Genomic DNA, 14,476 nt, shown 5'->3' on the forward strand with positions numbered 1-14,476 from the left:
AAAAATACAGAAAAGAAGGGAAGACATGAGGATAAAAAAAAAAAAAAGACAGAAGGGAAAAGACGGTCGATTTGGTTGAGAGGAACAGAAGGTGTAGCTTGCATGGGGGGAGGTGAAATTGTGAGGTTGGCAAGATGAAATTGCTTGATGTACATACGTGAATTTGAGCATATCATATGAGAGCTTTGGAACTGGAGAGAGCGAAAGCGAGATGTGTGGAAAGCGAGGCATGTGACCAGACCATGACCCTGCACTACAGGGTTTCCCTGGAGGGCTTTGTTAATGTGGCACAGCTACAGCGCAGCGGAGAAGCTCATTGGGCCAGCTTCTCACCACCTGCTGTGGCTGTGCCTGTGTGTGTGTGTGTGTGTGTGTGTGTGTGTGTGTGTGTGTGTGTGTGTGTGTGTGTGTGTGTGTGTGTGTGTGTCCGTGCGCGTGTGTGGCTGCAACCACCACATATACAAACAGTATGGCTGTTCACTCTCAAGCAGTGTCTTCTTATAGTGTGTGGGAGTTTGTGTGTGTGGTGGTGGTGGTGGGGGGGGGGAGGGGGGGGGTTCTGCATGTCAAGGCTGTGTGACTCTCCGCAAGGCTGCTCATCCTGATCACTGTCACTTCATAATAGGGGCCTAGGGCCATCCATCTGGCCCTCTGTGTGTGTGTGTCCGTACGTTATTTGTTGCTATTGTTGTGCTGCAGCCCTTTTATATTCCCTGTCTGAAGGCGCGACAGGATCACAGCGTTGTTACATTTGCCTTTTATGAGTAGAGAAACACCCAGACTATCAGCATCCTTACTTTCCAGGACTTTCTTTCACTGTCCTTGTGTCATTTGTCTCTGTCTATCTCCAGCTGCGTCCTCCATCAGCAGTGAGTCATCTCCAGTGTCCTCCCCAGCCACCAACCACAGCTCTCCAGTCAGTACACCCAAGAGGGGTCCCCTTGGTCCAGGACCTGTCCTGGTTCCCCCAGCGGGCCACAGTGTGCCAAACACTCCACCTGTAGTCACCATTGCTCCAACAAAGACTAGCAACGGCCTGTGGAGGAACGAGGGACGCCAGGTAAAACCACACCAAAACACCCCCTCACATTGACCTTGAGTCTGCTCTCTTCCTTTATTTTTTTTCTTTCAGTTGTCTAATGTTTTCTGGTGTATTTTCTCTCTTGGTATTTTCCTCTGTGTCTGTTATCTGTCTGTTCAAGCAGTATTCAGATGTTCTCATTCTTCAGCCTGTATTCCAGTACAAAAGATCACCTCGACTGGCTCTTGTGGGATTAATGGATTTTGTAGCTGGCCTGCAACGCATAGTGTGGCAGTATGTACTTAACATATGTACATGAGGCGTAGCTGGCTGGTCTATGGCTTCCCCCCCCCCCCCCCAAACCCATCACCCCATGTGTTAAACAATGCCAGCTGCCACTGGGACATCGTGGTGACAACCTCAACGGCAGCTAACATCTGTGCCCTTCCAGCCCCTCTTCCACTTAGTCTTTGGATCAGCTCCTCCCAAACCCAGCCCCCTGAGCCACCACCGACCCACCCCCACCCCCATCCCCACCTCCCTCCTCACCCCTTTCACCTAAGCAGTCCAGTGCATCCTCTGCCTCGTCAACCTGACACCCACTCTCGGTTACGTGGCGGGGGAGAGAAAAAGGGGGAGAGCTGCTTGCTTTGATAAGGAGTGGATTATGGATTATGGCCTTGCTTTAAGCCTTCTTATCTCAGCTCAGAGCTAATGGTTGAGGCCAAGTGCACGGTTATGAACAGCACTTGGCAACATGCGGAAACTCTCCTCGACACTTTGACGGTTCCCCGGAGACAGACAGAAGGGGGGATAGTGATGGGTGAGTAAGGAGGTCAGCCAGCCAGCAATGTGTGGTAGCATTCAGGCCATTGTCCTCTCTCCTGGAAACCCCCCTGACCCTTACCCTCTGTTGCTGTAGCTTTTACGAAATGACCCTTGTGCAGTTCAAGGCGCAGCCGGAGCTGGGAGGGGCTGAAGAGACAGGGGAGCTCTCAGTGATGTCACCCTTTTTGTCATGCCTTCAGCATAGCAGTTTTAAAAAGCCGAAGGGAAAAAAAAAATCAGGGGGGCAGAAGCTCTCGCCGCTTCTCTCCACGTATATTGTAGCTATTTCTCTGTGTGTTTGTGTACTTTTGCACAGTGGTGTTATATGTGTGTGTGTGTAAGAGGTCAAGCTCAAATTGAAAAGGTCGGGTCACTGGGTTTGTGGTGCCCCCACAAGCAGCTCGGGGCCACCCCGCCAAAGAATGAGGAGGTTAAGGGAGGTGATGTGGACGAGAGGTTGGGATGAGGGGGTAGAGGTTGGGGGGGGGGGGGCAGCAGCAGGGATGTGTCATAGCAACTCTCCTATTTCCGCGGCGCGGCTTCAACAAGCACATATAACTCTGTGGTTACAAAGAGCCAGAGCACCATAAAGGACACACGCACGCTGTACATGAACACCATCAAAATGTCCCTCTCAGACAAACAGTGATTCTGGATGGGGTTTTTCTACTATTTAGTTGAACGCTACAATAGTAGAAAAAGGAAATACACACACCAGTCTGTTCTCTGGATCCCGTGAAGTCTCCAAGAAACACTTGCTTGTTGCTGTGCACAAATGTATGTCTGCTGCTTTCTCTGGGTTAGAAGGGTATTTTAGTGTCTCTCTGGCTGAGATGTGAGTCTGTCTTCCAAAGGAGGGGTGATAGGCAAGGCAGTGAAGGAGGGAGTGCTTGGTGCGTTGGCATTTTGCTTTAATGACTGCAGGAGTCTGCTCCCGCTGCTGCCTGTAATTGCTTTATAATTGGCAATTTGGATTCATGGCTCCATCTGAGTGGCGTAAACGAGCACTCTACAATGCGCGGGGTCTCCCACCCTCACTGAGGGTTACAGGGGCCTGGCTCAAACTGAGGAAGATGGCTGTTAATGGATGTGTCTTTGAGTTTGAGTGCTTGTGTTTGTGCACTGTACTGTGTATAGGACAGGCTACTGGTGAATAGTATGTGTTTGAGAGGATTTTTTTTGGCAGGCGAAAGGTCAAAATGGGATGGCTGGTTGAATGTGTAGGTGCCTGAGTGACTCAGCTGCCTCTAATGGGGATGGAAGGTTTCGGTTTCGTGGTGTGTGCTTTTTAAAAGTTCTGACCGATCGCCTTTGCATGTTTTATTGTAGGCGCGCCTCCATACGTCCACGCAGTCATACACAAATAGAGATTCAGCTCAGGTAAAAAAAATAACGAATTAAAAAAAACCCAGCATGACAACATCAGGTGTCTGCGTTCCTTTCTGTCATTCATCTCGCATGTGAGAGGGACTCGGTGGCTTTCTGTGACAGTATAAATTGTAAAAGCAAGAGGCAGAAACTAGTGGCAAATTTACTGCAGCACCACCATGCTTTGTTGTTCATCCATCCTCTTGAGATTGGCTTTCTGTGAAATCTGTTGGAAAGGAACAGTTGATTCAATTTTAGTGGTAATCTGTGTCTGGGAATCGCACCAATTGACAGTTATTGAGTCATAGCCATGATTATAAAACCATGTCCCTGACATACAAATTGTGTGACGCAGAATTTTACATTTGATCCATACCGGCTACTGTTCACCAGATAAATCCCAGTTAGCCAACACTTATAAATAGATCATAAATGACCTTGTGTGATTTATTTGCTGAGCATGTTCTTGTGTTATGTCACCGAAAGTGGTCAGTGGAGGGTTGTTTGGTTACTAGCATCTTATTTATAAGATCACTCTGTGTTGCAGCAGCTTCGTGAGTGGTGAAATCGGGGCCCACACTGATGCTAAGGTGCTGCTTAGACATCGTCCGTCAGAGTTCATCCCACTCTTTACATAACATACATGCATAAATAAATACATGGGTCTGTAGCACCAGTGATGTTCAAGTGACAGTGACAGCTTTGCCAAACACTGATCGCTCGTTTAGCAAAGCTGTCAACGGTGTGATTATAGCAATTGATTAACTGACAGTGTGATAGAAAGCAGCTCCACCAGTTTTTACAGAACATATTACTGCCGAGGCGTTGCTCACCAGTCTCGTATACCTGCAGTACGTCTTTATGATGCACAGAAGTGGGGTGTTAGAAGAAATACATGCAGTGCGTGTGTACATGACTTTATGTGCAAGTTAATATATGTTCAGAAAATAAATCGAATAAAGGTGCTGTATGTCTCCTTGCCTGCCATAAATACCATGAGTACTTCCAGACAGCCACTCATCAGCAGTGCAATGTTTGACAGCCAGGGAGATATAATGAGAAGGAGCCAGGAGCAAACAGGAAACTGCGTTTTGCATTTCCTAAGCCACTATCTGATCCTGACTTCTTTTGACGTAAATGCACCTCTTCTCCAGTTGGCTGCTGTGGCGAGCAGGGAACATCCACCATCTCCACCTTTACCCTGTACTCATAAAGCTTTGAAAGGATGGGGATGGAAAATAGAGGAGTGACTATAGGGATGGGTGCTTCAAGGAAATAAAGTGGCATACTGTTTAGTAAAGCGCATCAAACAACAAGCAGCAAACGGTAATATTAAACCACTGTGCGGTGGCTGGAGGAGGGATGGGGGTGGGGGTCTAAACATTAGAGACATTTAAGATTGGATGTTAGCGCATCAGTGTCAGCCCGGGTCAGCGGCGGCGGAACAGGACGTAGAGGTAATGGCTCACTAAATGGGATTTGTTTTTATCAGAGGAAGTAGTGACGGAGAGGACAGTACTGCTGTAAGGTCTCTGTCTTAATCCCAGGAAGACCAGAGGTTAATTTAGTGGGGCAAGAACTGCCTTCCCCTCTTACTCACCTTTTTTATGGCTTCATCTCTCGCCTTTCTTCCTTATTTCTATTCTTTCTAGTTGTTCGCTCGCCAACTTCAACTTCAAGTCTCATTTTGCATGACAAGAGATAAATGTTCCGCCATTCCTATGAAAATCCTCCTTGACTGTATATCCCTCTATAAACAGTTTCCTTGTACAACTTACAAGGGTTGTAGGTTTTCAGTTCTGCAATTGTATTTGTAGGCAGAGGGAAACCAAAGCTTCAGAAAACGCACTCCCACTCCCACAGCAGGATGTCTTTGTAGCTTTGAAACGGTGTATGTGCCTGCTGAGTGTCTGCGTGTGTTTGTTGTGGGATTGGATAAGTGAGACCAGGCTTGCTGCCAAAGGGAGGGAGGGAGGGAGGCGAAAGAGAAAGAGAAGGAAGAGAGAGAAAGAGAAACAGAGGCAGGGGGATGTTGGTTTTTGGACTTTACTGTCTTCCCTGTAGATGTTACAATGTGTAAGATATGTGCACACAATCACAGACGCACACTCACTTTGCTAAGATCAAAGTCATCATCTCTCTAGAAGCACAGCTGTTGTCGAACCATTACAACGTCCTCATCGATCATGAGGATGACCTCTCGTTTACAATTAGAAAAAAACAGTTATGCTGATGTATTTTTTTTTTACCACTCTCTGCCCGCTTCCTCCATTTTACCATATATTCTCCTGTCTAGCTGACTACTTTTTACAGGGAGGTGGTGTGTGTGAGAAAGTGAATGTACTAGAGGTAGCAGGAGAGAGTGAGGGAGGCTGCTGCACCACAAACAGCCCTATTCTTTCTCCCATCTCCCCCCTTCACAGGATGGGCTCCATGAGCAGTGACAACCGTGACAGTCACAGGTCCTCACAAACAATGACTAAGACTTTCTCTCTGTATCTCTCTCCAGGCTGACTCGGGGCCTCGTGGGACCAGCAGGGAGCGTCTGGGTGCGGAGGGGTCCCTCTCTCAGGAAAAGGGTGGCCCCTCAGTCCCTGCTCACCTCCTGGGAAACCCATATGCCTTTGGCCTCACCCCCGGTGCTGTCATGCAGGATTCACGTTTTCCGCCACTTAAGTGAGTCAAACGCTTCTCTGCCTTTTTGTCTGGGTTTGCAAATTCTACATTTTTATTTTTAAAGACATTCTCCACTCTCTTTGGTATAAGTGTGTGATCAATAATTCATTTGGTATATTTATGGGTATTCAATAAAATAAGCAGCACCAACACACATTTGTCTTGTTGACATTGGTTCTGATAAACAGCTTCTTGGTGAAAACAGATGAATTTTCACAACAGTGACAACATACAAATCAAACTAACCATATCTTGTCTCTGTTATGCCCCTACTCCTTCTGTTACCTTCAGCCTGCCCAGACAGTTGTCTAACGCAGGTCCTGTACCAGAGGAGTACCTCCGGGGTTTCCGGCCCTATGCCACCACTGAGGATGCCCTCCGGATGCCCTCTTTGCCCATGGGCCTGGACCCTGCTACTGCAGCCGCTGCAGCTGCCTACTACCACCCCAGCTACCTGCCCCACCCCTCCTTCACGCCATACAGGTAAGCCTCTCCATTCATTTGTTTTGTTGACTTGGCACCCATTTCCTCTGAGAGCAAATTGTGCAAAACCAGCGCATTTAACTGAACTAAGTATTTGTGCTGCTTAGACTCAGCAGTAAATGCATTAGTGTGTAAGTGACCTTGAATTCAGAGGTAAAGTATTTTATTGATGTGTATTTATTTAACTTGGGGAGAGGTTTTATTAAGTGTGAGAAAGGGGGAGTGAGATGTGACTAAGACAGATGGCAGCTCAGTTTAAAAAGAATAATAAATCAGGTTCCAGGTAAACAAACAGCAAAGTAACAGAAGAGGAGCAAGAAAGTTGGCTAAACCAATTAAAAGAATTATATTCTGGCACTGATCTCTGGGGTACCTCTTTTCAACTCATAAGATCAGAGTCCTAAATGGCGGCTATATAATGTATCATCTGACAGGCTGCTGCTGAGAAGCCTGTTTGAAAATATCCGGGCCAGCTCTGTCAGAATGCTTTTAAGAGACTGATTAAAAATAGATATACATCACCATTTACTGCCAAAGGCTGCAGCAATGTCATTTACATTCCTCAGAGGTTGCTTGCCAAATTTCAGTGCAGTTCCTCATAAAACAAGGAGCACTTACACTTACAATTGACAATTTACCAGATCTTAGAATACTTTTTGTGGTATTAAACACACAAAAACAGGGAATTTCCTGAAGTTAAATTTATGTTTTGAAGCTGGCCATAACAAGCTAGTTAAGAGCACCACCCATTTAATGGTCTTTACCCTTGTAGGTTACTACATCCATAGATGAAATGGAAGAAATTTAACTACAGCTGTTTTTGCTGTTTTGCATTATTAAGATTGTAACATGGATCTCCATAGGTGAGTGCACAACGTGCGTACACTCTGCTTGTTACACACAGAGGGACGTGCAGCAGCACACACACACACATGCCAAATATTCACACAAAAAAAAGATTGCAATGTGAAAAATGATCGTTGTTTACATCATTCTGCTCTGATCAGTTTCCTCTGCGGAGAAACGTTCTGTCAAACTACTCTGAAAAGCCACTGTTATAAAAGCAATCAACCAAAGTCACAAATCACACCTTGTTCTTAAAGGAAATGGAAGATGACGCTCAGATCGGTTTACTTCATCTTATGCCCAAAACAGACATATGATTAATTAATAACTTAATTGAATAAGTAAAAGTACAAGCTTCAAGCCATGCGCATTACTTTGCACTTCGATTATTCCCTGTTAAACCATCAAAAGGGGATTTGGAGATGCCCTAAATGCAGTTGCACCATGCGCTTTAGACCTTGTGCTTTGATTGTTAAAATACATACCCATACAGTACGTGTGAAGCTTGTTCATATGTCCTTGTGAGAAATCAGCCCTAAAGAATCGCTGAACTTTTTATACATGTGGGAAATTATCCTGCTCCAAAACTGTGTTTTGTGGATTCTCTTATTAGAAAAACAAGGTTGTTGGTTTTTTTTTATACTTTGGTGTTCTTTACAAGAGCAACAGCACTGTGATTATTAATGAGAGAAAAAAAACAGCATTGAACAAAAATCTGTAGAATCTGTGTAGAATATTATTGAAAATATATACATTTCAAATGTGCACTATGAAAATGTGCTCCGTGTGTGTGCGTTGCGAAGGGGCCTGCTTGCTTTAGGCTATCCCACAGACTGCGTGCCCCTGGTCTGTCAACCAAGCAAGATCACAAGACTGCAGCACCCATCACACACTGTGCTGTAATGGATTTAATGAGGGGTTGAACATTGGATGTCACACACATACACAGGAACACACAGTTGTGCATCAACATGCAGCAAGAGCGTCTTAGTGGCTTCTCTGTGGTGATTGAGGTTAGCTGACAGACAAGGCTGCCTCCTTGAAAGATGGAAGACCCCGTGATGTTGCTTCTTTGGGCGATGGAGGCACACAGGTTAATGAAAGTGAACGCTGCGCTGTCACACGGGACACTGACTCCTTCTCTTTCTCACTTTTCTTTTTTCTTTTTTTTGTCCCTGTAATCCTTATCTCCCAGGATGGATGACCCGTTCTGCCTCTCTGCTTTGAGGTCACCTTTCTATACGCTGCCAACAGGGGGAGCTTTACCCCCCATCCATCCCTCTGCTGTCCACATGCACCTACCAGGGGTCCGCTACCCTGGGGACTTCACTCACCCTTCGCTGTCAGCACTGCAGTCTGAGAGGTAGCCCCCTTAATTCACGGGTCCATACGCTCACAACTATATATCTGTGGTAGATCTCCGCACCGCGCCGGTATTATGGGTCGTCTTTTCTAATTCCACTGACTTCGTCTCAACCTCTTTTATTTCTTTGTCCACTTTGTTTTTTAAGGCTTCAGCTGGAGGATGAGCTGCGGCAGCGGGAGAGGGAGCGCGAACGAGAGCGCGAGCGTGAAAAAGAGCGCGAGCGTGAGGCGGAGAGGGAGAAAGAGCGTGAGAGAGAGCGAGAGAGGGAGAGGGAACGGGAGAAGGAGCTGGAGAGGGAGCGGGAGAGGGAGCGCGAGAGAGAACGGGAGCGCGAGAGAGAACGAGAGAAGGAGAGGGAAAGAGAGAAGGAACTGGAGAGGCAGAAGGAGAGGGCGCTGAGGGAGAAGGAGCTGCAGGCGTCCAAGGCCATGGAGAACCACTACCTGGCTGAGCTCCATGCCATGAGAGGACAGGAGGAGCGAACCAAGCCTGAGAGACTTACCCCTAATCGGGCTGGTACGTGTCCGTGCATCCCATGTAGCCTCCACAAACTACAATCATACTGCTTGTAAACATTTGTCCCTCAGTAGCTTCATCGAGGAGTTCCGGACTGCTGGTCAGACAAAACCAGTAATTTGAAGACTATTATGGACCAAATGAATAAACAAAATCTATTTAATAAGTAATTGTCAATTGAGAATAATCATTAGTTGCACCCCACATATTAAATGTTTTACACTGGCGTGTCTCTGTCTGCAGATAAAACCAAAGAGCCCGCCCTTCCAGCTCCCAAACCAGTCCCGCCAGGAATCCACTCTTCAATGGTCCAATCCCATCATCCCGTCCCTGGTCTAATCCCAGGCCACGGCCTCTACATGGGGCCCAGCACTGGAGGGACGGGTCTCCCAGCGTCATTGATCACTCAGAGGAACAACGAGGAGGAGAGGTGGTTGGCGCGGCAACGCAAGCTTCGTCAGGAGAAGGAGGATCGTCAGTACCAGGTGTCTGAATTCCGCCAGCAGGTTCTGGAGCAGCACCTGGACTTGGGCCGACCGGCTGACACTCCAGATCACAGGACAGACTCACACAGGTGAGACAGCACGCACAAAGCTAAACCTGTTGCAGAATAGCCAACTTATGCCTGAAATTTCGATCACACATTTTTAACCACACGCCATGGCAGTATTTATTTCAACCCGACTTAGCAATTGCAGAGTTGTTTTGCCCGTGTCATCTGATAGAAACACCAACTGTGAAACCAAAATGCATGCATGCTGTCAGTGCACACACTCTTTCTGGGGTTTTTGGCTTTCTCTGCGAGCCTGATGGGGACAGTTGTGCCTGCATTTTGAAGTCTCAAAGGCTGGCTGGCTTTTGAAGTTTGTTTTCAGGCAGGACTATAAAAAAAAAAAAAAAAAAAAAAGATAAACCCTGTCAGAAGCATCACATCTACTCTATTTCTGTCCACGCTACCTTCCAGGCCTGACGTGTAGGAAAACAGGCAGCTCTGTTTATCGTTCATCGTGTTGATGTAGTCTGTTAAAGCGGCATCCTGGTGACTGCTGTTTCATGGGTGGGAATGGGCAGGGGTTTCAAACGGGCAATGAGTGTGACTGCTAAGATACACAAAGGCTAATTCTCAGCTAATCCTCTCAACCTTGCACAGCATAAACCCTATACCTACCCTCCTTTGTTGCTGTGCCTGTGTTTGTGTTGTTGTGTGTGATTCAGAAGTGAGGTTTTGGTTAATGCTGGTAGGACAGGAGAGATACACACGTCTGCTATCAGCAACTGTACAGTATAATCGCAGAATCACAGCTCACAGGCTGCAGATTGCAGATAAGACGCACATTTACTCACACAAACACAGAACTGAAAACACAAACAGGAGGCATAGATAATTTGACTGGTCATGCAGCGTGTGCTCCTGCCAGTTTTGATTTGGAAAGACGCTTGAGAAAATGTCCATCAACCATCTGCCCTTCTTTCTTCCTCACTGTTACCATTTCTTTTCCACCACCATACCCTTTTTTTCTTCTCAAGTTTCACTTTTGTCCCATATATATATATATATATATACATTCTTCCTCACTCAATAGTAAGTATGATTCCCTCTAACAATCCATAGTTCTTCTCACCCTCCCTATGTCAGTCCTTTTCTTATCTGGCAGCCTGTCTGCCAGGAGAAAATGTTTCCTGGCCTCTACCTCAGTATATTGCTCCCTTCCTGCGTGTGTGTGTGTGTGTGTGTGTGTGTGTGTGTGTGTGTGTGTGTGTGTGTGTGTGTGTGTGTGTGTGTGTGTGAATGCCTCACACACACACCTAACAGATCAAAAACAGGCCTGTATATCTGGAGGACAGTGTGGGCCTTGGCCACATCCTCACTCTGCTCTGGGCTACTCTGTCTGGGCTTGATAACACTGCTTTGCATAGACATACTGACGTGGATGAAAGGAAGTGGGCAAGGCACATGAGCACTGTTGTGTGTCTGTGTATGACATTTGTGATCGGGAAACACTTTTTCTCAATTTCGGAAGAGATACGGGTATTGAAAAGTATGTCTAACAGAGACACAATTTCCTGTTTCATTGTATCTCTACAGATCCATACCAAATCACCATGAACCAGGAAGCCGGGAACTCCACCCTCACTTAGGCGCCCCTCCGCCCCTCATCTCCCCAAAACCTCCGCAGCCACCACGTGACCACCACCCTCCGCCTCCCACCACCCTGTGGAACCCTGCATCTCTCATCGAAACAGCCTCAGAGTCGAGACGTAACCACGAGCCCTCAGGGATGGGACACTATGAGCTCAGTCGGCTACCTGCGGGGCCCTCCAAATATGAGGATGGAGTCCGAAGGAGAGACGGGGGAGTAATGGAGAAATATCCCCCTCTGAGAGGTCCTCCAGGTCTGCCCGAGCCCAGCACATTCCTTGCTGATCTAGAGAAATCCACCCAGACTTTCTTGAGCCAGCAGAGGGCGTCACTGTCTCTGTCCAGCCAGTATGAACTGGAGGGAAGCATGAAAAGCAATGCTGGACTAAAGAGCCTCCAAGGACACCCGGGACACAGCAGACATGGACAAGGGCTGGGAATGGTCACTGGGCCAGGGATGGGACAAGTTACCACGCTGGGGATGGGTCAAGAGACAATGCTGATCTACGACGAGGTTCTTCAGCTGCACCGGAGGCCTGTCAGCAAGCTGGACCTGGAGGAGAAGAGGAGGAGGGAAGCCAGGGAGAAAGGTACTCACCTCAGTCATACCATCGCACCTGATAATCTGCACCCGTGCTTTCAAAGCATCTTTTTTTTACGTAACAGTTACGGTTATTGGAGCATTTAAAAAGTGGGACGTAAGGAGTGACTCCTGTGTTTGCTGCAGGTTACTACTATGAGCTGGATGACTCATATGATGAGAGTGACGAGGAGGAGGTGAGAGCCCATCTCAGGAGAGTAGCAGAGCAGCCCCCACTCAAACTGGATGACTCCTCAGAGGTAAAACTCCTGCCAATACATTACGCTTTCTGAGCTTTCCCATGATGGAAGAAGCACACCGGCCCTCATGATGAAGCACTGCAGTAAGATGATTTTTTTTTTTTCTTCTCTCTGCACAGAAACTGGACTTCTTTGGAGTGGTTGGCCTGACCACGGTCAGCCGGCGGGATGAGCTGGTGCAGCAGAAGAGAAGGAAGAGGAGGAGGATGCTGCGGGAGCGCAGCCCCTCACCGCCTGCCTTGCAATCGAAACGCACTCCACCTCCTCCTCAACTCAGCACGCGCTTCACCCCTGAGGAGATGGACCGAGCGCCCGAGCTGGAGGATAAGAAGCGGTTCCTCACCATGTTTAGACTGTCCCATGTCACTGTACAGCAGAGGAAAGGTGAGGACATTTTTTAATAATATACAGATTAAGACGAGCCTGTGGAGCAGGTACTCCATCCTACACTTTTAGTTTACTTAGTTGAGTTTGAAGCTGCTTTAAAAAAAAAAAAAAAAAACTGGTAAATATATATAATTGATTCTACTTAATGGTTACTTCAACTATGGGTATTTAGTGTTCCTTATCAAATATGTTGTTTAATTATGTTGCAAGAACTACATGAATTAGTGGAAGACTTAACTGTGTGTAACAATGCCTTTTAGCTATTCTTGATAATAAACCACAGCTCCATTATTGTTAAAAGGACAGCTGAGAATATTTGTCGTGGAGTATAGTATGAGGTACTTGTCCATAGTCAGCGTGTCGCCTGCTCAGCATGTCCCCAGTTTGTTAAAGAAGGCATTACTGTAACAGAAGCTAAGCCATGTACTGCTGTAGATGGCGTCAGTAACAAAACATACTTTAGCAGCCTAAAAAAATAAAAAGCCAATCTACAAAAATCAATATCAGTTTAAGTGTACGCTATAGTTCGAATATTTTCACCACTTTTCATTGCCATCAGACAGCAATTTCTGACGGGAAACTGAATTCTTCAAAGCCACCAGACTCCATTGACAAAAACGGTAGTTTTACCCCTCAGAAAATGGGAGTTGCTGGTCTACTGCTGCCTCGATCAGTTCGTTAGTTTGCGTCATTAGCGACTTTATTAGTGTTTTAACACATCAGGTCGGATTCAAACAATCCGAACTCCCTTGAAAGTAAAGAGCTGGTGTGTCAAGGAAGCCAACTCTGCTGCCCTGAATGGTACAATATCAGAATTGTGTGATGTAAATACTCTTTATCGACTCTGATAAATGTTTGAACATGACGTCGATGCTTAACGGAGCATACACAAGTGTGCTTCAGCAAGCTAGCCAGAAACTGCTACGTCAGCACTGACCCAGTACCCCTAACATGCCATAGAAACATTTCCCTTAATTATTCACAACAACTTTTCGCTTTGACATCAGCTCCTTTCGCTCTAGAAAGTAGAAGTCAGTTTCACTCTCGGTTCTGCAGACCGCTAATGCTTCGCTTCAGCTGAGCTGCTTTACTGTACTTCATTCTCATTAACATGCTGACTCAAGCCTCAAAGGAAATTATTAAAGGGTCAAAAAAATAATCACGTCAACCTCCCCCGTTTTATATGCAGCATGTATGCATAATATAAGGCTTTACATTGCCCTAGTTGGAAAGGTGGACTTGTGTCAAGGTTCTGTTTGTACACACACACACACACACACACACACACACACACACACACACACACACACACACACACACACACACACACACACACACACACACACACACACATTTGTATGTCTATCTTGGTGGAGACACTTTTGTAACCCCTTAGTAATTAATTAAATCCTTTACCTAACCTAATTTTAACCTTATGTCTAAAACTCAAACTGGTCCTCAAAAACATATTTATACAAGTACACACACACACACACACACACACACACAAAATCACGCACGCACACACACAACCACGCATATACACACACTGACTGAATTGGGAGTGGCAGCAGTGGGCTTAAAGGGATTTTAGTCTAATCCCCTTGATTTAGTGTTTGCTGCCTACAGATGGCAGCACACAGCCTCCCACACTCCCACACATAAACACTGGGGGGAAAAAAAGGTACTTAAGAAACTTTAAATAAGACATACAGACAGGACTAATGCTACAATGTGTTTTTTCTGTCTTAGATAATGAAAGGGTGGTGGAGCTGCTTCAGGCCATTAAAGAAAAGAGTGTAACCTTGGATACCATCAGACATGCACCTCATCTGCTGTGTAAGAGCCCTGCAGCGCAGATCACTGGTAAGACACATGCTAATGAACCTAAACATACACGTTTCCTCATCCCCGAAGTGTCGGTGCTGTTTATTAATTTATATAAATTGCCTGAATAGGGGCTCTAAATGTGACGTAACGGTTTCCAATTGCAGTGTTGCATCCG

The 14,476-nt window shown here is 46.4% G+C and overlaps 1 protein-coding gene across 4 annotated transcripts in view; it reads left to right on the plus strand.

Annotated features, from left to right (window-relative positions):
• gse1b (Gse1 coiled-coil protein b) overlaps nt 1-14,476 on the plus strand; it is a 171,519-nt gene that overhangs the window by 148,198 nt on the left and 8,845 nt on the right. For all 4 annotated transcript variants that reach the window (XM_069174622.1, XM_069174623.1, XM_069174625.1 and 1 more), the window contains 10 exons: nt 852-1,060; nt 5,727-5,893; nt 6,185-6,376; nt 8,418-8,585; nt 8,734-9,104; nt 9,348-9,678; nt 11,191-11,834; nt 11,972-12,084; nt 12,204-12,468; nt 14,224-14,337. In XM_069174622.1, the coding sequence (XP_069030723.1) occupies nt 852-1,060; nt 5,727-5,893; nt 6,185-6,376; nt 8,418-8,585; nt 8,734-9,104; nt 9,348-9,678; nt 11,191-11,834; nt 11,972-12,084; nt 12,204-12,468; nt 14,224-14,337 (2,574 nt within the window). The remainder of the gene's footprint in view (nt 1-851; nt 1,061-5,726; nt 5,894-6,184; nt 6,377-8,417; nt 8,586-8,733; nt 9,105-9,347; nt 9,679-11,190; nt 11,835-11,971; nt 12,085-12,203; nt 12,469-14,223; nt 14,338-14,476) is intronic.

This window comes from Embiotoca jacksoni, unplaced genomic scaffold (assembly GCF_022577435.1).
Source record: "Embiotoca jacksoni isolate LCO1_2020_lvr unplaced genomic scaffold, fEmbJac1.0.p SCAF_6, whole genome shotgun sequence".
Classification (NCBI taxonomy): domain Eukaryota; kingdom Metazoa; phylum Chordata; class Actinopteri; family Embiotocidae; genus Embiotoca; species Embiotoca jacksoni.